Source organism: Arvicanthis niloticus, chromosome 24, assembly GCF_011762505.2.
Source record: "Arvicanthis niloticus isolate mArvNil1 chromosome 24, mArvNil1.pat.X, whole genome shotgun sequence".
Lineage (NCBI taxonomy): Eukaryota > Metazoa > Chordata > Mammalia > Rodentia > Muridae > Arvicanthis > Arvicanthis niloticus.
This window is the reverse complement of record NC_133432.1, coordinates 35,754,359-35,781,917: the sequence shown is the minus strand read 5'-3', so window position 1 is coordinate 35,781,917 and position 27,559 is coordinate 35,754,359. Positions and strand designations below refer to the sequence as shown.

At 46.1% G+C, this 27,559-nt stretch overlaps 1 protein-coding gene across 1 annotated transcript; it reads right to left on the bottom strand.

Moving 5' to 3' along the window:
* Window positions 1–1,025: 1,025 nt before the first annotated feature.
* On the bottom strand, window positions 1,026–24,087 carry Arpc1a (actin related protein 2/3 complex subunit 1A). The gene is made up of 10 exons (XM_076923660.1): window positions 23,948–24,087; window positions 17,572–17,665; window positions 16,406–16,510; window positions 13,075–13,297; window positions 12,119–12,226; window positions 8,849–9,061; window positions 5,183–5,258; window positions 4,810–5,003; window positions 2,639–2,729; window positions 1,026–1,410 (listed from the first exon to the last, which is right to left on the bottom strand). Exons 2-10 carry the CDS (start codon window positions 17,633–17,635, stop codon window positions 1,372–1,374), a joined length of 1,113 nt encoding a protein of 370 aa, XP_076779775.1. The 5' UTR covers window positions 17,636–17,665; window positions 23,948–24,087; the 3' UTR covers window positions 1,026–1,371.
* Between the last annotated feature and the right edge of the window lie 3,472 nt (window positions 24,088–27,559).

Here is a 27,559-nt window from a genome sequence, read left to right as displayed (position 1 = left end):
GAGATCTGGTGCCTTCTTCTGGCCTGCAGACATACATGCAGGCAGAATGGTATCTATATAAAAAATAGATACCATTAAATACCAATAAAAAATAAGTCTTGCCGGACGGTGGTGGCGCACGCCTTTAATCCCAGCACTTGGGAGGCAGAGGCAGGTGGATTTCTGAGTTCCAGGCCAGCCTGGTCTACAGAGTGAGTTCCAGGACAGCCAGGGCTACACAGAGAAACCCTGTCTCAAAAAACCAAAAAAAAAAAAAAAAAAAGTCTTAAATCAAATTAAAAAAAAAAATGCCTCTCTGGCTTGGCCAGTGACGTAGAATGAAGAGATGACCTCATAGTATTCTAGATTCATTTTTGATGTTGGTGTTGGTAGACAGGGTCTTGAATAGATCGTCTTGGCTGGCCTAGAACCTACTATGGAGACTGGAGTAGCCACAAAGTTACAGCAATCCTCCTGCCTCAGCCCCCTAACTGAATCTGACACACATTTAGATCTGAACCTAGAATGGTCCTTAGTCCTGCCCATACTGTGTGATACTGAGTTAGGGTGGAGATATCTCAGGCTGGGCACAGGAATCTCTAAGCCAAGATGACAGCAGCTCCCTTTCCTCTGCTTATGGATGGGGCACAGGAAAGAGACTGGATAGATCACGGCCTCCCAGAGCATGCTCTAACGGGCTTTGCTCATCTGTGGAGGAGGGACTCTCCATGGCTCACTCCTCAGCTCTCCAGTATAGGGTTTCTAACACCAACTCTGCAGACAGACCACAGTGTCCCAAGACCAATCAGCAGATGCCCCTGTTCCCCATGAGGCACGTTAATGTCCTGTCTCCGCCTTCAGGGTGCTGGGATTATAGGTGTGCAGTGCATGCCCAGCTCAATACATGGTCCTCTCTGGCTAAAGGTTGTAGAGGCTGGTGCAGTTTAAGAACTGAGATCTAGGGCCTGATCTTAAAAATGAACTAAACTAATAAAGATGGATTTGTTTCTCTGCTGAGAACAGAAAAAGTATAAAGAAAAAACACATTTGTACACTTGGGATTTTTCTTTAATTTTTTAGCACACAATGTACACACTTCCCTTCCCCTTTAAGTTAGTGTGACAATCTTCCATAATAAACTACTTAAAGAGAAGCTTTGGTCAAAAATGGAATGAGATAGCAAAATCAAAACACAACAAAATGAAAGAAAAAGCAAAACAAACCACTGCTGTCTCTAAATTCCACACTTCCCCCACGACATCCACACGAACACACGCTAGTTGCTTCAGTGTGACAGTGTTTCCTTGGGCCAGTGACTCTCCCCACCAGTGAACGGCAAAGCGTTCATGAAGAAGTCCCGTTCTTCATGCTGGATGGCAGAGGCTGACGGCTTCACATTATCCGGAGACCCTGGATGGAAGACTCTAGGGTCTTGGGAAAAGCACAACACTGATCAGCCCGAGGACTGGCTGCCTGTCTTTCCTGCAGGCCACGCTGCTGCCTTCCTCCCTGGTGGAGCACAGGCCCACCTTCCTCAGCCTGTACTCTCTAGGCCTCAACTCTAGGCTGGTTCCCCAGGCCTGGATGTCTGTCCCCAGAAGGCTCACACCACCTCGCCCCAACCCTGCATATTCTCCCTTCCTTCCTTCCTTTGGTTTTTATTCCAAGTGTACTGGAATTAAAGCCATGGACCACTTCACCCTGCTTTTTCCTTTTTTTTTTTTTTTTTTTTTTTTAGACAGGGTTTCACTGCACAGTCCCAGCCAGCCTGGAACTCTACAGCTCTACACAGACCAAGTTAGCCTCCAACTCACAGAGTTCTGCTTTCCTCTAACTCCTGGGATTAAAGACATGCATCACTATGCTTGGACTTTTAAGATTTATTTATGTATTTTAAAGTGTATAATGTTTGTCTGCATGTATGTATATGCACCTGTGTGTGTGCTGTGTGTGTTGTGTATGTGTGTTTCTGTGGTGTGTATATGTGGTATGTGTATATGTGGTGTGTGTACATGTATGTGTGGTGTATGTGTAGTGTGTATGTGTGTGGTATATGTAGTGTGTATACATGTGATATGTGTGTATGTATGTGTGGTGTGTGTGCGTGTGGTATATGTAGTATGTGCATGTGTGTGTGTGTGTGTATGGTGTGGGTGTGTATTGTATATGTGTGGTGTGTGTTTTCCATCTTCTCAGCTCATTGCATGGAGGGGGAGGGGCAAGATCTTATTCTCTAGCACAGACTGGCATTAAGCTCAAAGCAATCCTTCTGCCTCAGCTTCCCAACTGTAGGTATTACAGAAACGAGCCCCACACCCAGTTGTATTTATTAAATAAATTGGTGTAAACTATAAAAATATGTATATCAACAGAAATGTTGGCTGGTGGCCAACACTGGGCTTGCTTCAACAATGGCATCAAGGTGTTTTGAGAACAAAGAGCATCTAGGAGACATCAACCACCCACTGAGAATGGAGTCCCTCATGCTTAGAGATTCTGGGGCCAGCTCTTCTGCCATACACTGCAGCTGACACTGTAGTCCAAGAAGGAAGACTGTTTCGCAGAACTACCTGGAGCACGGGCTAGGGTAGTTCAGTGTGAGGGTCCTCGCCTAACATGTTCTGTTCCCAGTGCTGCAAAAACCACCAGCAAGATTTACCTTGAAATCCCAAATTGTCATGGCTCCATCAATGCCAGTAGTGCAAAATTTGCGACAATCTTGCTTGTCCACTTCATAAATAGACACTTGACTAAAAGAAAAGCAAAAGATGGTGAGGTCTGAGGTGGAAGTGAGCCCAACTCTCCTCAGCAACAGGAAGGTGCAGTAAAGAAAATGAACTCTCATCACTCTTGAATATCAACTCGTCCATCAGTTTTAGGCTGTAACAATCAGAGTCAGAAAATATCCCACAGATAGCTGGTGATATATTAAGTTCTAGATTCATCAGGGTTACATAGCAAGACCCTGTCTCAGAACAGGAGTGGACTCCATAGCTTGGGATAGCTCAGCTGTGGCTCAGAGTGGCTGCCAAGCATACATGAGGCTCTGATTGAACCCCCAATACCACATAATTGGGTGTGTCTGTACATACCTGTACCCTAATGATTTAAACGTGAGGCAGAAGATTAGAAGTTCAAGGTCATCCTCAGTAACACGGCAATTCTATACCCATCCATTCCCTTATCCAACCCTCCCAGTCTATCCAGTGAGTCTGAGGCCAGCCTAAACTATATGAAATCCTATGACAAAAATGAGAGTGTAAGTAAGGGAAAAGAGAAGGACGATGGCCTCATAGCACGTGATAGGTAGGAGGAGGAGAGGGGCTCAGGGGCTCGGTAGTGATGCAGATATAAAGAATCGTTCTGCATTTTCAAATAGAGGCACGGCTAGAGCATGACTGAGGCCAACTGGTCCCCAACATGCTCTCTCAAATCAACCTGCTAGGACAGCCACGACAGGAGGCCCAGAGCCTTGCACTTGAAATTCGTCTTTGCAGGGGCTGGTGCCGTGGCTCAGTGGTGGAGTGCTTGCCTAGCAAGTCTTAGGTCCTGGGTTCAATCCCAAGTCCAAAACACCAAAGACAAAATAAATGAGATGACTCATTATAATGTCAACAGCAGGCAGTGACTCCGCCAGATCCCAGCAGAGCTGTGCAGATAGACAAAACAACCTGTGTGAGCGAACCGTCTGGACAGCTTCCAAGACTGACTACAGACAGCGGCGTCTTTCTCATCTCAAGTGTCCAGACTAGCAATGTCTCCTGCCTGTCTGAGGGAGGAGACAGCAGACTGCAGCACATACACTGAGCTGAGACTGGCCCACTACTGTTCTTTCTCATCTAGTTTATGTTGTGTGTGTAGAGGGCAGAGGACAACATCTGGGACTAAGTCTTCCCCTTTCACCAGGAGGCTGTGGAGAGCTTGCTCAGTCGGTTAGGCTTGGCAGCAAGAGACTTTGTCCACTGAACCCACTTGCTGGCATGTTACCAACACTCTTGCCTCAGCCTCCCAGGCACTGGGACTACAGGCCTGTGCCACCACGCCCAGTGTGAATCTACCTCCTACACACACTGACAGACTCAGCCAGGCAGGCCTTCTCTGACAGGAGCCACTCTCCTCCTTCTGAATGCTGACTGTGATTTGCCTCATAGCAGAGGTGTGGTTTTCCCAACTGCAGATAGTTTCTGTGATCCTGTGACATTTGGAATTCTAGGAACTTTTCAGAGGGTGTATAAATGCTAGGCCCCATAGGTGGAGTTGGTGGTCTTTCAGGGGTGCTGGCTGTAGCTCAGTAGTTATGCTCAAAGAAGAAAAGTAGAGATCCTTGAATCTGGTCTCTGTCTCGGTCTCTCTCTCTCTCTCTCTCTCTCTCTCTCTCTCTCTCTCTCTCTTCCCTCACCCCCCCCCCATCCTTCTTTCTCTCCTATCTAGTGATGGGGGTGAAATGGGAGATAAAAGATGGGGAAAAGAACTCACGAAGTAACACAGACTAGCTACACTGTGCAGCCTCGGCAGGCCTGGAATTCACTATGTAGGCTATGTATATCAGGCTGGCCTTGAATACAGAGATTCACACCTACTTCTGTCTCCTGTGGGATGAATGGCCTGTGCCACCACACCCAACCAACTCCCTCTCTGACACAATGAAAGTAAGACCTTAGTAGCTGGCAGGCCCAGGCTTACTACTGTTCTCATTCCTTCAGGGACACTGAGGCCTGCAGCACAGGGGGCTTTTATAAGAAAATGACATGGGGTGAGCACCTTGCCCAGCCAATTTTCTCCAGAAGCCCAGTGCCTGGACTCCAGGCTGAGGTGGCTGATGGTACCTACGTGATGCTGTTCTGGTGCAGTGTTTCCAAGGCTGTGTTGCGGTCCTCAGTGGTGGCCCTCTTGTCCATGTTTCGGAAGCGTTCCATAGCAGACATGTTGCGCTGGATGCTCTGTTTTGGAACGTCTAGTTTGGACACAAAGGTCAAACAGCCACGGTCGTCGTAGTTAAAGAGCATCGGGCAGCAGTCATGGCCCTGAAACGGGAGGTCAGTCAGCACAGAGCCGCCTGCCCACCTTCCACCCCAGCACAGTGCTCACAGCCGTGGCCTCTCAGTCTGGTCCTGTGAAGGATGTGCTCCTGGGCCTGTCACCCAGCATGCATTGTTTCTGGCTTGGAGCTGCACGTGGCACACTGAGGACGGCAGATACTTACAGCAGCCACAACGCTGTTCTCTGAGACAAATGACACACTGAGCAGCGGCAGGAACTCCGTTCTCAGAGTTGAAACCCTGAACACAAGAGCATTGTTACACAGGGGAACCACAGCCCACGCTCCTTCACAGACAAAGGCCCCATTCTCAGTGTTCCCTGACCTCTCCTTACAGGAATCTCAAGCATAAGGTGACCTCAAAGTGACCTTCAGAAACTGAAGCCTTAAAGTTGGGGGCATAATATGTGCAAGGCCCTGGTTTGACCCTAGCACCCTCGATCAATTAAGCAATCAGTCAAATAAAAGTCAAGGACTCTAGCCTGGGACCTGGCCCTTGCTAAAGGGTCTCTATTCATGGATCATAAGGAGTCCTTCCTCTCTGTCTTCGTCCCAGTGCACTGGCTCTGCTCCTCTTAGCCATTCAAGTCCTCACACCGTGGCTCTGACCGTTGCTTTCCTCCGCAATGGCTTTTCCTCCCTTACCTGCCGCAGCTCTTCCCGTCACTCCTGCTGGTGAGAGTACTGGTGCCGGCGCCACAGAGACGCTTGCCGGCAGTTATGCCTGTGTGAGCCTGCACTGTGAGATGAATCTTAGCCTCAGCCAGCTCACACTCAAATAGGCCTCATGCATGTCTGTGTGTATGTGAATGTGTGTGTAAACAGATGTGTGTAACTAGTCATGGCAAAAAACACCTAATGATAATTAAGAAAACCTTACTGTTCTGCAAAGATGATGCAATTTCTTACTGTGCATGTGTGCACACCCATATCTGTGCATGTGGAGGACAGAGAAGGCTATCACCTGTACCACGCTATCACTCTCTTTCTGGCTTATTCTCTCAGAGTGTCTCTAAATGAACCAGAAGCTCAATGATTTGGCTATGCATGCTGGCCAGCAAGCTCCCAGGGTCCGCCTGCCTCTACCCCTCTATTCTGTGGTCACAGGCACATGGACATGCCTAACTTTTACTTTTAAGCACTGAGCCATCTGCCCAGATTACCTGATGCACTTTTGAAAGCTAACTGCTGCAGGCTGATGGACACATCTATAATACCAGCATTTAGGAGGTAGAGGCAGGTGGACCTTGCATTCCAGCCCAGTCTGAGCTCCACAGTGAGCCTGAGGACAGCGTGGGCTCAGAGACCCTGTCTCAAAACACATACACACCCCCCACAAAAATAGCTTATGTCTCAGGAGGCCCCTTGATCAGGTAGCTCCAGAATCAAAAGACTAACCTATTATCTGAAACCCATGCTGTGGTATAGTTATGCTAGAGGAGGTGAGGGGTGGAGCGGACTGGCCTGGAAAGGGCAGCTTCCTAGTCAATATGAGTGCGGAGGAGACATGCAGCACTAACAAGTGCTGAGAACTATAATTGCTACAACAGCCAGCACAGAACCAGCCCTGCATCAAATAGTGCCAAAAATAAAAAGGGAGATTAATGTGTGAAGTGTAAGACATAGACCTACTCTGCTAAAAGCAAAAAGATTAAATGCATATATACGTTGTACGTGTGTGAGTGTGTGTGTGTGTGCGCGCGCGTATTTATCATAGCATGTGTGGAGTCTGTCCTCTTCTCTACAAAGTGGACTCCAGGGATCAGACACCTTTATTCACTGAGCCATTCCCTCAGTTTCACATGTTTGGTGTTTTAAGGATTCTACTATGTAGCCCAGGATAGCCTCAAACTCATGACCTCCCCTGCCTAGGCTTTCTGAATATTGGAACTGCAGGTTTGCGCCACCATGCCTGGCTTATAAAAAAAACATTTACCTGGGAGGCTGAGGCAGGAGGATTATAAGCTTGACACCAACCCAGGTTACATAGGAGTTCCAGACCATATTTTTAACATGGGTGATCTTTTTCAAAAGAATTCCTATAGCAAGTTCAGCTTAAGAGAGAAGGTATCAGCCAGGTGGTGCTGGCACACGCACTTGGGAGGCAGAGGCAGGCGGATTTCTGAGTTCGAGGCCAGCCTGGTCTACAGAGTGAGTTCCAGGACAGCCAGGCCAGGACTACACAGAGAAACCCTGTCTCGAAAAACCAAAAAAAAAAAGAGAGAGAGAGAGAGAGAGAGAGAGAGAGAGAGAGAATCAGGATGGACAGATGACTCAGAAGTTAAGAGCACTGACTGCTCTTCCAGAGGTCGTGAGTTCAATTCCCAGCAACCACATGATAGCTCACAACCATCTGTAATGGTATTCGATGCCCTCTTCTGGTGTGTCTGAAAACAGCGACAGTGTATTCACATGAAATCAATCAATCTTTGGAAGAGGAAGAGGAAGAGGAAGAGAGAGAGAGAGAGAGAGAGAGAGAGAGAGAGAGAGAGAGAGAGAGAGAGAGAGATCACCTCTGAAATGTCCTGTTTTGTGCCTCTTACTGTGACTACTTCCATACATACAGTGGCCAGTCTAGAGACCGTCACAACAAGCTTCTCTTAGCTGCCCACGGGGAAGGGCTCCCAGCAAAGTACAAAGATTCCTAAGAGAAAAACTCCAGGTTCTTCCTTTGCTACTGAGCAGACTTTACTCCCGTGTCTTCCAGGCTGAGCTGGCGACCGCCTCACAAATGAGTCAGCGTCATTCGGGTTCTCCAAGCAGCATGAAAGCTGCATTGTTCTCAGATAGCGTGGAGTAAGAATGGATCTCTTTCTTTCTATTTTGTTGGATGGGGTTAGAAAAAGGAACTGAAGGTGTGTGCATGCTAGGCAGGTGCAAGAGTCTCAGTCCTGGCTTTCTGAGGCAGGGTTTTGGTATGTAGCCCAGGCTAACTTTGAACTCATAATCCTCCTGCCTCTACCTCCTGAGTGCTGGAAGTGTAAGCATGAGCCACCATGCCTCAGTCATATTTCCTTTAAAGTTGGTGGGTAACACTGGCATAAGGTAACAGCCATAGATGTATGCAGTGCTATCCTCCAACCTTGACAGACATCATCTTCATCCGAGCAGCTGTGACTGTTTTCCAGAGACTCTCAGAGTGGGCCTGTTTATTGACACTGCCTCATAGGTGGGTAGGGTCACTGGACCCTCACCTGGGATCCCAGCTGCTCTGTCCTGTGCCTTGCAGCTAGCTGTATAGAGTTCTGCACTAACTGCAAGTGGTCTACGGAGAGGCTATCATGTACAGAGCGTAGATGGCTAGCTGAAGTAAGGGAATCCCATCTATGCCTCTCTGGACAAGTCATCATCCATGCCAGGTAAGATTTTTTGGTGCTGTGTGTGCTTTGGGGGTCACCCACGCTCCTGTGAGTAGCCTCTGACCTGTGCTCTGTAGGTGAACCCAGTGAGCTCCTTGGTTGGGAAGTTGGACCTTGGTGGAGCTATCCTTTGGCTGTCATGTGTGCACTGCATCAGGTGAATGGGTGCTTGTTCACATCTCCCCAGGGAAAGACTCACAGACACAGAATAATCTGGCTATTCTGAAGGGACCCTTGTTAGCAATACACCAGGAGGGTCTTCAAAGGGACATTACCAGTACTGCCACCAAGAAGTGTTTCTGGAAGGAAGTCCCAACTCTTTAAAGGCACTAAGAGGTATTTAGTAGCTGCTTGTGACTCTGAAGGCAGCTGCAGCTGTTGGGGTGTTTGCACGCTATAGGAAGGGCAGCCTCAGTGTGGTGCTGAGACTTTCTACCCATGTCCCACCTTCCACCTGCAAAGAAATACTCACTGCACGCTTTTTGAGGCATCAGCAACAGACACGGTGCTGTCGTGGCTGACCCAGGCCAGGCGGCTCCCACTGGCAGAGAAGCTGACCCCATGGACCCAGCCGCCTGAGCCACTGCCACCAAACTCAGACATCAGCTGACCAAAAGGCATCTTGCTGCCCCAGGGTGTGCTGGCTGGCTTCTCATCCACCTCTTTGATGTAGGCAGAAAACACTCTGTTATTCAAAACATGGAAAAGAAGAAAAAAGCAAATGAAAATATGAATACAGAAAAAGGCACCTGCAGCTGCCGAAGACAATCCAGAACAAAGGGGTCAGCTGGAGAACAACACATGATGGGCAAGGTCAATCCACAGCAGCTGCAGACACAGAGGCACTGAGGTCTCCTAACCACATGTGAAGAGGGCTGCTGTCATCCCCCCCTCAGACTGCACTGACAGCAGGGGTGCCCTTTTCTTCCTAAGACAGCAGAGTCCTCAGTGCGGCACTCCCAGAAGCCCACAGTCGGTGGCAGGCGAGAAACGGCCCATACCATGGACAAGCCAGGCACCAACTCACTTAAAGGCGGATGAGCTTGGGAAACTGGGCAGTGCACACCTTTAATCTCAGTGCTCAGAATGCAGAGGCAGGAGGGTCTCTGTGGGTGCAAGGCCAGTCAGTCAGGGCTACACAGTGAGACAGTGTCTCCCAAAAAAGGGGGACTGTTGGGGAGCCAATCAAGGAGATGGCCCATCAGTGAAGTGCTTGCTGAACAAGCATGAAGTCCTAAATTCAGCTCCTCATCAACCACATAAAAAGCAGGGTGTGGCAGTACCTGTAACCAAGTATTGAGCAGGGCGGAGACAGACCCTGGGGCTTGCTGGCCAGGCAGTCTAGCTAAAACAGTAAACACCAGGTTTGGTGAGAGACTGTGTCTCAAAAACATAAGGTGGAGAGGGAAGAGGAAAGTATCTGAAGCCAACTCTGGTACACACACACACACACACACACACACACACACACACACACACACACAAACACCGAGATAGATAAAGCTAGAGGTGAACACACTAAAGAAACAGCTAAAAGAGGGCACTGAGAAAAGGCAGACAGCTCCCCAGCCCTGGCAGGAGGGGCTGGCTCCCCACCTCAGGCCCACCTTTCCGGCAGAGATAGTCTGTGATGAAGAGGATCTTTCGCAGCCAATGTCCTCAGTCTTTTGCTAACTCCCTGTCTCTATCTAGTTCCCCATAGCTGTGTGTAATGTGCCAGACTCAGGAGGGGAGGAACGGAGAACTGCTGGACTCTGCCTTCCAGTGTCTTTCTTCTTACTCCTCTTCAGAGAACACCTGAACCTATGTGGTGCTCACCCATAACTCCAGCCCTGGAGGCTAAGGCAGGAACACAAGTCCAAGGTAGCCTAGTTAGGAAGAAGGAGGGAGGAAATTGAACTTCGAGTCTCCATAAAAGAACTCCGGGCTGGGCGGTATGGCTCACACCTTCAATCCTAGCACTTGGGAGGCCAAGTCAGGTAGACGTCTGAGTTTGAAGCCAGCCTAGTCAGCCAGGGCTACACAGAGAAACCCTGTCTCAAAAAACAAAACAATCAAAAAACCCCAAACCCCTTTGGCTCCCTAAGCCCAGCCAGAGTGGCAGCTGAGACTCTGGGACTCTGGAAGGTTAAGGCATCAGCAATGCATCCTCTTCCTACTTCTTGGTTTTTTCTTTATTTGCAGTGTAGAGGATTGAACCCTAGGCTTTGGTATATGCCAGGCAAGTGTTCTTCCACTGAGCCATACCAAAATTTTGTTTTGTTTTGTAGTTAAATGTAAATATAAATCTCTGGTCAAGATTTCTGGAAATTTTTCACATAGGTCTGGTTCTCAACCTTCCTAATGCTGCAACCCTATAATACAGTTTCTCATGTTGTGGGGCCCCATCCCCTCAATCATAAAGTTATTTTTGTTACTTCATAACTGTTAACTTTACTACTGTTATAAATGATAATATAAATACCTGTGTTATCCAGTGGTCTTAGGTGACCCCTGTGAAAGGCGTCACAATCCACAGGCTGAGAAACCCTGACATAGGTACTGAAAGTGGTTTTATGTTTCAACTCTGCCACCAAAAGTCAACACAAAACAGTAATGTTTTGTTTTTCTTTTTAAGAGGAAAAGTCCCCAGTGAAGAACGACTTTTAAAAAGCAATTCTGTGGTATGATTCTCAAAGCTCTTAGCTGTATGGCTGACTTCCTCTAGCCTCTGGCTAATGATAGATAAAACACTTTAACTGAAAAGGATGGTGCAGTAACAGCTCTTAGTTCACTATTCAGTTCAATGACATTTGGTTATATCAGGTTCACTCTGTTACCTGCAGTCAGTGGCCTGGGATACAAAAGGAAGAACTCCAACTGTGGTCAAGAAAGACAGGCTGGCAGGCATGAAGATGCACATTGGTAATTCCAGCACAAGGGGAAGCTGAGGGAAGATGGTGAGTTCTAGTCCAACCTGGGCTACATGTTTCAAACTTTCTGTCCCATCAAAACTCAAAGAACAGGACTGAAAAGACGACTCAGTGGTTAATGGCACTTGCTGCTCTTGCAGAGGACTGGAGTTGGGTTCCCAGCACCCAGATGGCTCCCAACCACCTGTAACTCTGGCTCCAGGGATCTCATGTCCTCTTCTGGCCTTTGCCAGGCACATATATACACATGCATATAGATAAATAATAAATCTATTTTTAAAAACTGAGAAAGAAACTGAAAGAGAGATGGACAGATGGGTACAGCATGAGTTAATCCTGAACTTGAAATTACCTATACTCTGCCTGAAGAACTCTCACTGTGCCCACCGAGCTGTATCTTTTACTACTTGTTCTTTTAATCATTGTGCACCAGTGTGTTCTCTCTCTCTCTCTCTCTCTCTCTCTCTCTCTCTCTCTCTCTCTCTCTCTCTGTCTGTCTGTCTGTCTCATATAGCCTAGGCTGGCCTCAAACTCACTATGTAACTGAGGATGATCATGAACTGATCTTCCTGCCTCTACACCCAGGGTGCTGGGGTTACAGGTATGCACCACCCTGCCTGGCTTATGCAGGCCTGGGGGATGGAGACCCGGGCACTGTACTAGCTGGAAGTACTCCACCACTGGGCCCCGGCCCCAGCTCCCTTTCTAGACTGTAAGTTCCCTCATCTTTGAGTCCCCCACAGTGCTATTACAGACTTTGGGGGAAAAAAAAGAAAAAAAAAAAAGGAACTCTAACTGAACAACAGGCAGCTCAAGTCTCTCTCTCCCACCTGCATTTGAAGTCGCAGGAGCCTGCAGCCAGCAAAACATTGTTGGGATGCCAGTCCAGGCTGAGGACCGTGGAACGAATAGGCTTCTTGATGTGCTTGCTCACCCACCTAAGGAAGGAAACTAATTTACACTGTGCTCATAAACAAAAATGCTTACATTTTCCAAACCACCCCACTAAACCCACTTCAAATCCAACAGCTGAACTACACATTTATAGCTAACATTTAAGTTCTGGAATCCACAAGAAATGTTAGCTACATTATTGCAGTAAGTCCTATAAGTACAATTATTTCTAATGTTCTAATGATGTCCTTTGATTTATATCTGAGTACTTTTTTATGGACCACCCACAATGCACAGCTGCTCCTGAAGGGTGGCCCATACGCTTGTACTTTGTTAGATACGTTTCCTATACATGGTTCAGGCTGGCTGTAGACTTGCTATCTGTACCCCACACTGGTCTCAAATACCTGAGTGCTAGGATTACATGTGTGGATGTGCACCATACCTGGCCTGATGGCTGTTCTACAGCTGGGAAACCTCACTGAATATACTGCTTCTTTTCAGACTACATCTGCGACCACAGTCAGGTCTCATTTACCTATGAAGGGGACAATCTGTCCCACAGTAAACAGTCACTGTGGCTGAAGCTCAGCAGGAGGAAGTGTTTCCTATACAAGTTAAGAAAAGTCGGGAGCTGAACACGGAAGGATGGAAGGGGAGGGAGGAAGTAATGGACAAAAGGAAGCAGGGAAGTAAGGAAGGGAAGGGAAGATGAAAAGAAAAACTGTGGGACCTGGGTCATATGCGCAGGAGCAGGAATTGAGAGGGAGAAACCCTCACCAGCCCAGGAAGGGGCACTGCAGTAAACACAGAGCCTCAAAGGTCCCAGAGCACAGCACCCAAGCATGGGGTATACAAAGCAGAATGAGAGGGCACATGCAACTTTGCTCACCAGTCATTTTCAGACTCAAAGTAACAAACAGAGATGAGCCGGGCTCCACTCCCCACAGCAAACTTGTTCTCAAGTGGGGACCACTTCACAAAAGTGGCTGCACGGTTAATCCTCAGGATCACCAGGGTGGGCTTCCAGATGCCATCTTTCTGACTCCAGACATAGGCGTTTCGGTCCGCCCCACAAGTGACAATCCGGTCACTCTTAGGAGCCCAGTCAATACCTGCAAGTGAAGCACAGGTCACCTGCTGTGCCTGGCCAGTGACAAGGGACTGGGCTGTTGGCAGGTGACAGCTGGGCATGGGGTATCATGGGCTTAATGGTTTCTTCCCCACCTTCTCCTATCTATGGTTATCATCTCATACAAAACCAAGGCTGTTTCTCTCCCAAGGACATGGGAGGACGAGGAATCCTTACAAAGCCAGGTAGAACAGAACTAGGAATTTTGTCTTCTTTTGGGACAGGTTGTCAAGAAGCCCAGGTTGGCCTTGAATTCACAATGTAACTGAGAATACTCTTAAATTCCTGATGCTTCTATCTCCCACTGTTGGGATTACAGATGCCATCATGCCTAGCGTGCATTCACACAGACACACAGTCATATAAGATTTCTATAATAAAATGGTTTTGCTTTGTTTTTGCATATGTGCTGCACACGTTCCATATGCCTCTGGAGGCCTGAAATTGTCATCAGGTGTCTTTCTTGATCATTCTCCACCTTTATTTACTGAGGCAGGATCTCACTGAACTCAAAGCTTGGCATGTCCTGCTACTCTGGCTACCTAGCTTGTGCTGGGTCTCTACCCGGACTGTCCCTTCAGAGAGCTGGGGTTCTGGCCGGCAGACTGCCCAGCATGTCTGTGGGTTCCAGGGGTCTAAACTCCAGCTCTCACACTTCCACAGACAAGCACTTTATCCACAGAGATGTCCTCTCAGCCCAGGAACATATTTAAACAGTTAGGGCAAGAGAAATCCTGGCTAGACAAAAACAGAAAAGGAAAGGGAAGGAAAAAAAAAAAGGAAAAGGAAAAGGAAGGGGAAGGGGAAGGGGAAGAAGGGGAAGAAGGGGAAGAAGGGGAAGAAGGGGAAGAAGGGGAAGAAGGGGAAGAAGGGGAAGAAGGGGAAGAAGGGGAAGAAGGGGAAGAAGGGGAAGAAGGGGAAGAAGGGGAAGAAGGGGAAGAAAAGGGGAAGGGGAAGAAGGGGAGGGAAAAAGAAATAGCAGCCATGTGTGGTGGCACATGACTTTAATCCCAACACACAGGACACAGAGACAGGCAGATCTCTATAAGTTCAAAGCCAACTTGGTCTATATAGAGAGTTCCAGGCCATCAGGATATGAGACCATGTCAAGAGAAAGAAAGAAAGAAAGAAAGAAAGAAAGAAAGAAAGAAAGAAAGAAAGAAAGAAAGAAAGAAAGAAAAGAAAATGATGATCAAAGGAAGGAAGGAAGGAAGGAAGGAAGGAAGGAAGGAAGGAAGGAAGGAAGGAAGGAGAGAAAGAAAGAAAATGATGATCAAAGGAAGGAAGGAAGGAAGGAAGGAAGGAAGGAAGGAAGGAAGGAAGGAAGGAAAGAGAGAAAGAAAGAAAGAAAATGATGATCAAGTAGCTAACTCCAAGAAATAAGCCCGGAGAGTGGCCAGGACTCTGCCACATGCCACACTCTGCTCTATGAAATGCTGATAGTCTCTTCTAGAGTTTGTCAGATTCTGCCCCCTCATCTCCCTCATATTTACAGTCTGAGAGAACACTGTTAAGCCTAGGTCTGTTAGAGGTATATTTAACTTTTCTAACAGATGCCATCAGAAAATGGGTCCAAGTTCAAAGGACCCCAAGAGATGTAGGGGAAAAAGTTATAAGTATTTTACAATTTTGGCTCTTTTGAGGGAAGGAGGGAAGGGTCCTTCCATTTTAGTCTTTTCACATTTAAAAATATTTCCTAATGTCAAAATTCAAACTAAGATGAGTGTCCTTATTTGCAGGCATGAGGCCAAATCTATAGGGACATGGTCATGTACAGTCAGAGGGACCTAGTTGTGATGCACACGGAGCTCTAGAGCTCAGAAGCATCGCATACAGGCCACCCAGTAAACAAAGAAGCACGGTCAGGAACCACGATGTCCTGGGGTGCTGGACAACTTCTCTGTGTTCATGCAAGCGCCATGTGCACAGCAGCCAGATCAACCTTGGGCACCTTCCTCTACTGCTCTTCCCCTGTCTTTTTGAAACAAGACGTCTCCCTGCACCGGAAGCTCACTGTTTTGGCTAGACTGACAAGCTGGCTGGCTACCCCAGCACCCAAATCCCAGGAGTTTATGTGCATTCAGCCATACCTGGCTTTTGGGGATTCAAACTCATGTGTTCATACTTTCAAGGCAGGTATTTTATGTACTGAGCTATCTCTCCAGCCTTAGTGCTGAACGACTTCAAAGGGCACAGAAGGTCAAAAACATGCTATATTGTTTTTTATTTGCTGCTTTTCCGATCTGGGCAAGGATATCTTTAGGCTAATCAGTATATGACAGTCTCTTGTAGACCAGGTTGGCCACAAACTTCCTTATGTAGCTGAGGATAATACTGAAATCCTTATTCTCCTTCCTCCACCTCCCAAGTGTTACACCTCTCAGCGACAATGACCAAATATAAGAGCAATCTTTAAGCAATGAATGGCTCAGTGGTTTCTGGACAGTTTCATACTTGCCAGCACTGAAAACATGTCATGAATATCTGAGCACCCGCATACACACTGAACAAGCCTGGATGATGTCTTCTAGGGAAGAAGGAAAGACCCCAGACAAAGGGACTTCATTCCTTTTCTCACTCCTGTATACCGTTTAAGTGTTCTGGCATAGAAAGCAAGATGACTTCCTGACTCAGGAAACTCTGTTAACTGTCTGAAAAGTAATCTGACAAGATGCTGGCTGTATCTCTCCTGCTCTGGTTTTAACAACCTGTATTTAGAGTATGAGCATGTGGGCTTGTTCATGTCACAGTGCACATTTTTCCTCAAATTTTTTCTAAAGAAAAATTTAGCCAGATGACTTTAACTCTAGGACTTATAAGGCTGGAGCAGGCAGATCTCTGTGGGTTCAAAGCTAGCCTGGTCTACATAGTAAGTTCCAAGGTAGCCAGGGCTACATAGAAAGACCTTGTCTCAAAAAACTTGAAAAAAAAAAGAAAGAAGAGAATGAAGGAAAGAAAGAAAAGAAAGAGAAGACTCAGTAAATCCTCATGGGGCTTGAAATGCCAGAGTCCACTTAGCTTGCCGAAGCTCTTCACTTCCTGAGGAAGCGCTTTGTTTGGGAAGAGCACACTGAGCCTGCAGCTGCCTTACCTGTGATGTGTCCGTTATGTTCCTTCAGCTCATGAGCTTTCGTCCACTGACTCCCATTCTTCTTGTAGATGTGTACCTCGTGATTATTGGGGCTCAAGGCGATCTCTGGAGAAAGAAGGCAGCAGAACTGTTAGCATCCTGCCATCCCTGTTAGTATCTGCAGCGGTGCAGTTTGAGCACGGAGAATTGTGACTGCAGGGATCTACCACTGAGCTCGGTCCCAGCGTCTCTCTCCTTTAGGTCCTAGAGTTGCACTTACTAGTCCAGGCCAGACTGAGCTCCTGCACCAGCTTTGCAAGTGCTGAAACTTCAAGCATGAGCCACAATAAGCCAAAACGCAAAATTGTTGTCCATCATGTTGGAACTCAAAAAGTTTTGGGTCTCCAAGCATTTATGACTTTCATATTAAGAAAACTCAATCTGAGCCAGGCAGTGGTGGAACATGCCTTTAATCCCAGCACTTGAGAGGCAGAAGATGGCAGATCTCTGAATTAGAGGCCAGCCTGTTCTACAGAGTTCCATCATAGCCAAAAAAAAAAAAAAAGAAAAGAAAATTAGACAAAATAAAGATTGGTGCAGCGGATATATTAAAACCACTGATTTATATGCTTTAAAAGGTTGACTACATTTTCTCACAAAACTGAAATATGTGAATCCCAAAAATGCCTACAAGTGAGGTGTATCAAAAGTATTTTTAAAAGGGGGCCAAAGATGTAGCTCCATGATAGAGAACTTGTCTAGCATTGGAGAGACCTTAGGGTCAATGTTGTTACACACACACATACACACATACACAGAGCTGGGCGATACCTCAGTTGGTAATGTGCTTGCCATATAAACAGGAGGACCTGAGTGTAATCCCCCAAACCCATGTGAAGACTAGTGTAGCACCATAAGTCCATAACCTCAGCAATGGGGTGGGGGTGCGGTGAGGCCAAGATGGAGGACACCTGCAGCTCAATAGCCACTGGCAGGCCAGCCTAGCCAAACTGAAGTGCTTCAAGTTCACTGAGAGATCCAGTCTCAAAAAAAAAAAAAAAAACAAAAAAACAAAAACACCATCAAGGAGCAATTAAGGAAGACACTGGACAACTGGACGTGGATCTCTGACCTCTAAACAACCCCATCTTCATACAAAAGCATCAGGAAATTCAAAGCACACTTACGGGTACGATCCCTGTTCCAGGCATGGCAGGTGATTGGCTCTAGCAGAAACTGATGCAGAGACATGATTCTTAAGTGTTTCCACAGGTCAGAAAGCTGTAACGAGCAACGGAAAGAAAACACTCAAAATGTCATGCAATAAGAATTTAAGTTGTCAGAGGGACCCAAACTATTTGGGGATAAAGACAACATTGGTCTCCCATTAGAGAATACTCAATCTCAATGCAAAAATCAATTCCGTGACAAGGACTAGAGCACGGTAAGCACCACTACAGACTCTACTCTCCAGGGTCATCAACCGATTCGCAAACCACAGGTCAAAGACCGACTGAGTGGGATAGCCTCAAACTATTACTCCACACAGGACTGACTAAATAATGAGAAGGAAAGCATGCCTTCATCATAAAGAAATCTGATAGGCATCACCTTGACCAAGTAACCAAACCTATAGCTACAAACGGGAGTGGAGCAATCTAAACCAACAGTCCTGGAGGAGGGACCATGACTTAAAAACAATGATTTGTCATCCACACCAGGATACTCGTAAAAACAAACGGATACTCATGTCGGGAAGGCCTGGGCTCAATGAGATAGTGCTAGTCCAGCATGGGAAGGGCCTGGTTTAATTGCAGAGATGAGGAAGAAGAATGGGGCTGAAGAGAGTACATCCCGCTACTACAGAGGACCTGGGTTAGTCTCAGCACCCACAGTGATCCGAGTCACAGCCCCACAGCACCAGCTCACAAGGACAAACCCTTATCGACACACAACTCAAGTAATTTTAGAATAAAAGTAAATCTGACCAAGTGTGTCTCAGCACTCAACAGACAGAGGCAAAAGAGGAACTCTCCGAGTTCCTGGCCATCCTGAGCTATGGAGTAGACGCTGTCTTAAAAGAAAGTCGGTTAGTCAGTCAGTCAATCTAACAGGAAGTTACAGGGCCATCCTAAAGAAACCTTGGAAGATGATCAACCCAGTTATGAAGCACACCTGACAAACATATTTACTCTACATCCAACCAAGGTCTGGATCTCACTTTCAGTATATAGGAGATAAAGTGGAAAGGTTTAGTTTAGCAACACAAGAAATGAAGTCAAAACTGATGGAACTCTTCAGATAGACTCAGCAGTTAAAGCGCTTGCTGTACAAGCTAGATGACCTGGGCTCTGGTCCCCCAGATCCTGAAGAGAGCTGGAAACAGAAGAGTGCCTCTGTGTCCCCCGCCCCCCAGTGATCCTACAGGGAGATAAAAGGTGGAGACAGTAGACTCTCAGGAGGGCCCAAGGGCACACAGTAGTATGCAATGGAAGGGTGTTTCTCAAACCAGGAAGAAAGTGAGGACTGACACCAGAGGCTGTCCTTTTGCATCTGAGCACACTGTGACACATTCCCATGCATGTATACCACAAACACACAGTTTCCATGTATGCACAAACACATACATAAACATATACTCACACACTCACTTGCTCTCTGTCTCTAAATTCCCAGAGATGCCCTCTAGAAAACAGCTTGCCTGGACTTTAAAGGCAGTATGGACCGGTATGGTAGCAAAGATCCCAGCACTTGGTAGGTAGAGGGAAGAATCTGTAGTAGATTTCAAAAGAGCTATGAAAATCAAATTTCATAAAAGATGGCTGATTATAATTGGTATGTTTAAAAATAACCACAAAAGACATGTGTAACAAATTTGAACTTGAACTTGATTATTATATAACAGCATGAAATTATCTTCATCCTAGCTATGATAATGATATTGCCTTAGGTAGGAACAAGTCTTAGCCATTAGGGGATAAAATGATGATGCGTTTGGGATGAAACTTCCTTTCTTCTCACTATACAGCCTTGGCTGCCTGGACCTCACTATGTAAACCAGGCTGGCCTCAAACTAATAGAGATCTACCTGCCCCTGCCTACTAAATGCTGTGATTAATGTCTTTTCATTTGAGATAGAGTCTTTATATGTTTATATGGCTGGTTTCCAATTAACAATCCTTCGGCCTTAGCTTCCTGATTGCAGACATGTGCCTCCATGCCCAGCGACAAAGGAATTCTGACACTAGCAGAAAATGAATGAAGAGACATCAGAAAGTTGTGAGGCAAACAACAGGTAAACTCAATAAACAAAAATGAGTGCCTGTGGCACAGAAAAGAAACACTCTGCTAAAAGAACCCAAGGTCAAAAAGAAGTAAGTACACCCTTAACTAAAAACACCTGCTATCTACCTTCAACAGACTCGGCACTGTGTGAGAGTGAAGCCATTGTGCTGGATGTGGTGTGCACATCTGTAAAACCAGCACTTTGGAGAGGGAGACAAGAGGATCAGGATTTCAATATTATCCTCAGCTATTCAGTAAATGCAGGGCCAGCCTGAGCTACCTGCAAAAACAGTGAAATATTTTAGTACTTTTTCCTCTTGTATGTTCTAGAAAGCAAACTCCAACTCATAGAGAGCCTTTAATTTCACTTTCATCTTAATTTACTTTAAAAAAGATTTTTAAAATTTTAAATTGTGTGTGTGTGTTCATATACCCAAGTGCAGTGTCTACAGAAGCAGAAGAGGGTGCTGGATCCTCTGGAGCTGGAGTTATAGACAGTTATGAGGTGACTGATATGGTGCTAGGAACCAAATCTGGGTTCTCTGCAAGAGCAGTATCATGCACGCCTACACACTGAGCCATCCCTCTAGCTCTTTAGGGTTTTTTTGGGGGGGGAGGGGGCGGAGGGATGGCTTGCAAAGTAAAGGACTGGGCACTTCAAACAAGCTAGGTAGGCCTTACTTGGAAATCACAAAACTTTTTTAAAAAAATAAATTCAAGTGAGACTGCTTTTTTTTTTTTTTTTTTTTTTAAACATAAGTTCCCATCTTGGTGTGGTGGCACTGGGGAGGTGGGGAGGTGAAGGCAGTTGTGTTTTCTATGAGTTTCAGGTCTGCCTGATTTGCATAGTGAGTTCTGAGCCAGCCAAGGTTATGCAGTAAGACTCCCATTCTAAACAAACAAACAAACAAACAAATAAACAAACTTTCAAGATGGCATGTGCCTGTAATCTCAGCACTCAGAAAACAGAGACGGGAGACTCACCATTCATTCCAGGCCAGTCAAAGTTATACAGTGAAACCCTCCCTGTCTCAGAACAAACAGCCAAGGGCTAATACGATGGTTTGATGGCAAGTCTAATGACCTGGGTTTGGTGCCTAGAGCCTACATGGTAGAAGAGAACTAAGCTGTTTCTGACTTTTACATATGCACCACAGCACATGTGCACATACACAAAATAAATAAAAGTGTGTGTAAGTGTCACAAGCAAACAAAAAAGCTTCCAGATGCACACTTCGTGCATCTCTTGTTTCTAATACCTGACACGCTTATTATAATCTTGTCACATATTAAACTCAAAATAACATCTTACGGGGGCAGGGGAGAGAGAAAACTCAATGGTCATCAGCACTTGCTACTCTTCAGAGAACCAGAATCCAGTTCCCAGTACTTGTGTCAAGCAGCTTCTGTGTATATCCAGGTCCAAAGAACCTGACACCTCTCTGCAGGCAACCACACACATATGGTAACACACACACACACACACACACACACATCTTTTTTAAAATGGCTCTTTACAAATATTACTAACTGTAAGCAATGTAGTTTAAAACCCAAATCTGATAAACTCGATTGTTAACTGAATCAAACTGGTTTCTAAGTTAATAACTTGGATATTCACATGTAATAGGGGCACCTATTTCAGGAAGAGCTGAAAGACTTTTTCATTCTTCCATTCAGTTTTTCTAAGGGCCTACATAAGTTTCCAAACTCAAAAGAGGTGAGCAGTCACACAGCAGCAGAAACACTTCTACAACTGCATTTCTAATGTTGTCCTATCAGTCAGGCCATATAACTGAATGGACATTCAGACATGCCCTTCCATTTATAGTCATTTGGCTATTTTAAGCCACAATTTTGTACCAAGTAAAATAAACCTTCATTCTTTTGGTGATAATTTTAAGTCACTAAACTTCAGGTGATATTTAAGTAATGTTTGAAAATCTTAACAAGAAAGAGGAACACCATAGGCAAAGGCATGAACTTAGTAAGTTTTTCTGAGTACTCAGGAGGGAGAGGCCGAAGGATCTCTGTGAGTTCCAGGCCAACCAGGACTATACACAGTTAGGACTCTGTCTCAAACAAAACCAACCAACCAAACCCAGGCTTTTGTTGCCTCTGTCCAGCACTGAGGGATGAAAAGGACTGAAGGGAGAGGTGGCTCCATGGGCTCTATCTTACCTCTTCAGCTTTCACTTGGCATAGTCTTTTCTTCCTGCCCTGCTGGTGAGCCAACCTATGCACTGTGCACACCAGGCAAGGGCTCCACCAACTCAACCACATTCCCAGCCTTCAGGTGGAGTCATTAATGTCTGGTCAGCCATGGGTTCTGGAGATGAGGGGACCTGAGTCTGAATCTTTTAACACATACATAATGAGATGCTGGGCAAGTTTTTCACTTCATCTCCAAATGAAATGTCAAGACAACTGTCAGCCAGGTGGTGGTGGTGCACGTCTTTAATCCCAGCACTTGGGAGGCAGAGGCAGGCGGATTTCTAAGTTCGAGGCCAGCTTGGTCTACAGAGTGAGTTCCAGGACAGCCAGGGCTACACAGAGAAACCCTGTCTTGAAAAACCAAAAAACAAAACAAACAAACAAACAAAAAACCGAGGACAACTGTCAGGTAGATTAAATGAGACAGCACATAAAAGCAGCTCAAAACTGATCCCAATAAGTTAGTTCTCTGGTCTTTTGGGTTGTAAGTTTAGCCTTTAATGGCCAAGCCGTCTTATAAGCCCAGTAAATTACTTCTCCTTCTTCCTCTGACCCAAAGCTTTGGACCAGCCCTAGAAGAACTTAAAAACATCTACATATGTTGGTGTCTTGGCCCCATTCTGCTGGAACTTGACAGATTCACATAAGTTAGAGTTTCCATTCCCTGTTAGGGTCAATTTCAAGTCTGTGATTCATCTAGTTTCTAATTGCTCTCATTACCCAACCCAGCAATACCAACAAGTGCCCCAACAAGGTCACCACACCCTACCAATGTTCAGACAGGCTTCATTCCAAATTCCAACTTCATCAGACCATCTCCACACTTCCTGTAGAGAACTTATTTTGACCTGACACTAGATAATTTAGATCAAAACAATGCCACCCATCTTCCAAAGGAGTCTGCAATTTCCAAAAGGATCCCCAGCTGTGAACAACAGATATACTGAAGAACCCCCCCCCCACAAACGCCCAGATAGCCAGCAATCAATCACCCTGAACTGGTAAGTTCTAGAGACCTGAAATCTTAAAGCCAACATGGAAACCAAATATTAAGTGAAACTAATAAGATAGGATGCCAAACTAGGTCCCTTCAGAAAACTGGGCAACGAGGAGCTAGGAGAGAGGCACACCATGACAACAGATGGTTTTATTCTCAGAGATTCTAAGAAGCTGCAATTTATTAAGTGCCTCTCATGTTCCCAACAGTGTTAAGTATCTGAATGGGGCCAGAAACATAAATAAATCCTAGTCCTCACGTCCTTCTCCGTAAGAGGGCAGAAAGGAAAGGAAGGCAGACATGCATCGAATGTCTTAGAAGCACCAGTAATGGCTATTATTTATTTTCAGGTCATCTGAACAGCTACTCTGGGTTAGGAATTATTGTAAGAAAATGAACTCCACGCGAACCCCATAAAACCAAGTAGACTAAGAATCGTCTTACTGCAACTGGGGAAACTGAGGCACCAAGAAGGGTCCTTCCCAGTGACACCTGACAAAGTGGCAGAGTCATATGGGAATTCTGGCGGTTCTACATAAAGGACCCTAGGAATCCGAGTACAGAGGAGAGTGCAACTTTGACTTGCGGGGGCGGGGGCGCGAGCAAAGGAATCTTAAGGTTATTTGAAAGATCGCTGGGGAGGGTTCCCCAATAACTGACTGATCGAAGGCTGCTCTAGGCAACATCCTAGACGTTGAAGAGATGAACAGATACTCGTGACAAGCTATGGTGGGTGGGGTGGAGATCGGTCCGTCTAAACTAATTGTACAGATTGTGGTAAATGCTCCCAGTAGGGTGCAAATGGTACTGTGGGGGTGTCGGAAGCCAAGCTGTTCCTTCTCTCCTCCGAGATGGAGGGCAGCTGGAAAGTGCTCAGAAACGCTCGGTCTCTGTGTGTGAGGGGGACACCAGGGACTCGGAGGTAACCACGAAGAACGGAGATCCCGGCCCCCTCAGCTCGAGACCCCGGCGCCTAACCGCCCTGGGCCCGCCGCCCCCGCGTGCCACAGAACATACAAAAAAATGGAGGCGACCCGGACCAGACTCTCGGCCCTGCGGCCCCTTACCTGGGGTCGGGGAGGTCGGGAGGTCCGGAGCGGACGATTCGCGGACTCTGGTCAGTCGACGCGAACAGGCTCCGGCGGGCGCGGACGGAGGAGGGAGGCCTAGAGGGAGCGGCTGACAGATCCCGGAAGTGACCAGGGCGCCTGCGCAGAGCGGCCGAGCTCAGCTGGCGGGCGCAGGCGCAGAACGTAGCCCTTGTTGGGATGCTCTGTCTGAACAGCCGCTGGAGCTCAGGTGAGGCAGCCGCTAGTCCGCGCTAGGGCGTGCTTGTGGGACTGGATGGGAGTCCTACTCCTTTCTTTTAAGAGATTTTTGAAATACACACACACACACACACACACACACACACACACACAGATATACATATTTCTGAACCATGGCCCAAGTGTACAGTAGTGGACGCTTCTCAAGTACTTTTTGTTATAAATTACTAAGATAGGATCTCTCAGGCTTCGTGGTCCTGAAGAACAATTCAAAAAAAAAATTTTTTTTTTTAAATATTTATGTGGATGTCTGTGTTGGTATGCACATGTGAGTGCAGGTGTCCCTGGGGGCCAGAAGAGAGCAACAGATCCTCTTGGAGCTGGAATTATAAGCTACCCCATATGAGTGCTGGGAACTGAACTCAGGTCCTCATGAGGAACAATATAGTCTTTTAAGCTGGGCCATCTAGCCAGCCCTTGCCACCATGTTTGTGTTCCTTCATAGATGGTGGGTCAGAACTAGTAGACTATGTCTCAGTAGAAAGTCTCATGTCCACCTAAAAGTCCCCTTGAACCACTCCTGGATCAGGATCACTTGTTCTTGCACCCACAATAACACCACAAGAAGGCACAGTGGAAATATGGGAGGAGTGTCTGCTATGTAGATGTAACTTCTAAGAACTGCCCTGAACCCCACACCCAGTCAGACTGTTGCCCCTGCCCTGGTAGAAATTACAAAGCAACCAGTACCCAGGTTCCACTACAGGGTAGGTACCCCAGCCCTTGACTTGTGGTGGTCTATATAGTTGACCCAGTGGACAGTAAACACTGCCTTAAAGGAAAGTAAGGAAATAGTTTATTTTGAGCTAAATATACATGAACGTTGCTCAGCAGTGCTCAGATTTGTTGCTCTAAGCGCTTGTTCCACCTTGAGACCAGTTGCATTGTGGTCTTTAGAGTCATTATTACTGTGTCTGTATGCTGTGTGTGGTGGTCAGAGGACAACTTTGTGGACTCAGTTCTCTGCTTTCACCTTTACATAGATTCCAGAGATCAAACTTTACATGATCGGGCTTGTTCAGCAACTATTTTTTCCCACTAAGCCATCTCATTGGCCTTTGGTGAACTTTTATAGTTGCAGGACAAGAGAAAGCCATAAATCAGTACATTTAGCAGTGTTACACTGTTGGGAACACCAGGTCAGTGGGCTGTATGTAGCAAGAAGAGTCAATCTTCCTTAGGTTTCAACTTAGGTTAGAGTACTCTTAGCTTTAGGGTTGGAGGAAGCTAAAGGTCTGCTTATATAACAAGCCTGAGAGTGTTAAGCTAAGTATAAAAATAAAGATATTGGCTGGGGATGTAGCTCAGTTGACAGTGCTTACCTAACATTCACAAAACCCTCTGTCAGCTCCCCAGCCCTGTACAAACTGGAGGCGGTGCCACATGCCTGTAATCGTAAGCACTTCAGAGGTAGAGGGAGGAAGATCTGAGCCATCGTAGGCTACATAGGGGTTTGAGGGCAGCCTAGACTACATGAGCTCATATCTCAAAAATGAGGATTCAATGGACTGGAGAGATGGCTCAGCTGTTAAGAGCACTGACTGCTCTTCCAGAGGTCCTGAGTTCAATTCCCAGCAACCACATGGTAGCTAACAATTGTCTGTAATGAGATCCAATCCACTCTTCTGCTGTGTGTGAAGACAGTGACTGTGTGTGTGTGTGTGTGTGTGTGTGTGTATATTTATTTAAAAAATGAAGATTCAAAAAGGGAAGTGAAAGTTAGATAGCTACTAAATGGCCTGAGATGCCCTGGGATACTTTTGGAGTCTATAACATTTGATCTCTTCACACTGCATCCTAGTTGAGCAAGGTCAAGCAGTCTGCAGGACTTAAATAGAGAAGAGACTTCAAGAAATTTCCATTCAGAAGCCCTTGATTGTAAGGCACTGTCTGCAGACGAATCTGCAAAGCTCCCAATCTCACACCCATGTAATATCATTTACAGTTAAATGGTTCAGTTGTTCACAGAGTCTTCCTGACTTAGAGCTCTTGTGTTTTAAATTTGTTCGGTGGCTACAGGTTCTGTCATGGGGGAGCAAGGGAATGGAGTGGGAAGATAATTATAAGATGAATATCACTCCTAAGAGACAACTGGACAGAGGAAAAATGGCATTCATGGAAAGCAAGTATTCCTTATGTGTTGTAGGGTGAGCCATTTCCTGAGTGTTTACAGTTGGTCTGTTCCCAGAGCCTAAAGCAAACAAAGAAAACCTCAGCTGTGTTTTACTTAAGATTCTTTACAACTCTTTTTTTTTTTTTTTTTTTTTTTTTTTTTTTTTTTTTTTGGTTTTTCGAGACAGGGTTTCTCCACCGCCCGGCTCTTTACAGCTCTTTACAAAAGACAGTTTCTTCTTTGAAGAAGGTTGGTCTGGATAGATGAAAATATACTGTCTATAGTAAATGACAAGAAGTGTGCGGCCATGTTGGTTTGTTACTTTATCTTGGTTGTGAGAAAATCCATGCAGAAACCACTTAAGGAAGAAAGGGTTTATTTTGACTTGTGGTTTGAAGGGATTCGGTCCCTCTTTGCAGGCAAGACACAGCAGAGGGAACTGGAGGCTGGTGGTTACAGGCATGTGCCCCTGCAGCCAGCCCACAGTTGGGAAAGAAGCAACAAGAAAATAGTGTTTAAGAGCCCCAGCCATGGGATGGTGCCGCCACATTCAGGCACGTCCAGATGTGTCCCCTAGGTGATCCAGCCAAATTGGCAAAACAAAACAGCACCCATAAAATAAGAGCCGTTTAGTAGATAATCTGATTTTTTTTCCCTTTGAGACAGAATCTCATTGTGTATTCCTGGCTAGTCTGGAACCTTGCAGTGTAGCCCAGGCTGGCACAGACTTCACAGAGATGTACCTGATTCCACCTTCCAAGTGACAGGAATAAAGGTGTGTGTCACCACAGCCAGCTTCAGTTCCATTTTTTTGGGTCACTGTTAGCCTAAACAAAGCCTACAACTTTCACACTTTATGGGGGCGATTGAGGAAGTCGAGTTCTTAGTTTTACACAAGGCTCGTCAAGTCAGGCTGCTTTATTCTACAACAGAGGAAACTGTAAACGTATTTTGAGACTTGAAATTTTTGATACAAGGTAGGGAGCAAGAAATGGCCTCCTGCGCTGGTCTCTCCCCGTAGACCATCGTGGCCTGGTATAATCAGTGGAATTCCAAAGAGAGTTTAGTATTGAGTTAGTCATTGCTAGACTTCTGCAATGACGCTGAGTTAGTATCCAAAATGAGAAGTCTGCCTGTAAAAAACAATTAGTTATCTGGGTAGATGGTGCACTGGCTTCTCGTTGCTTTTATAAAATTCCTGAGATAATTAACTTATAAAGGGAAAAGTTTGGGGTGGA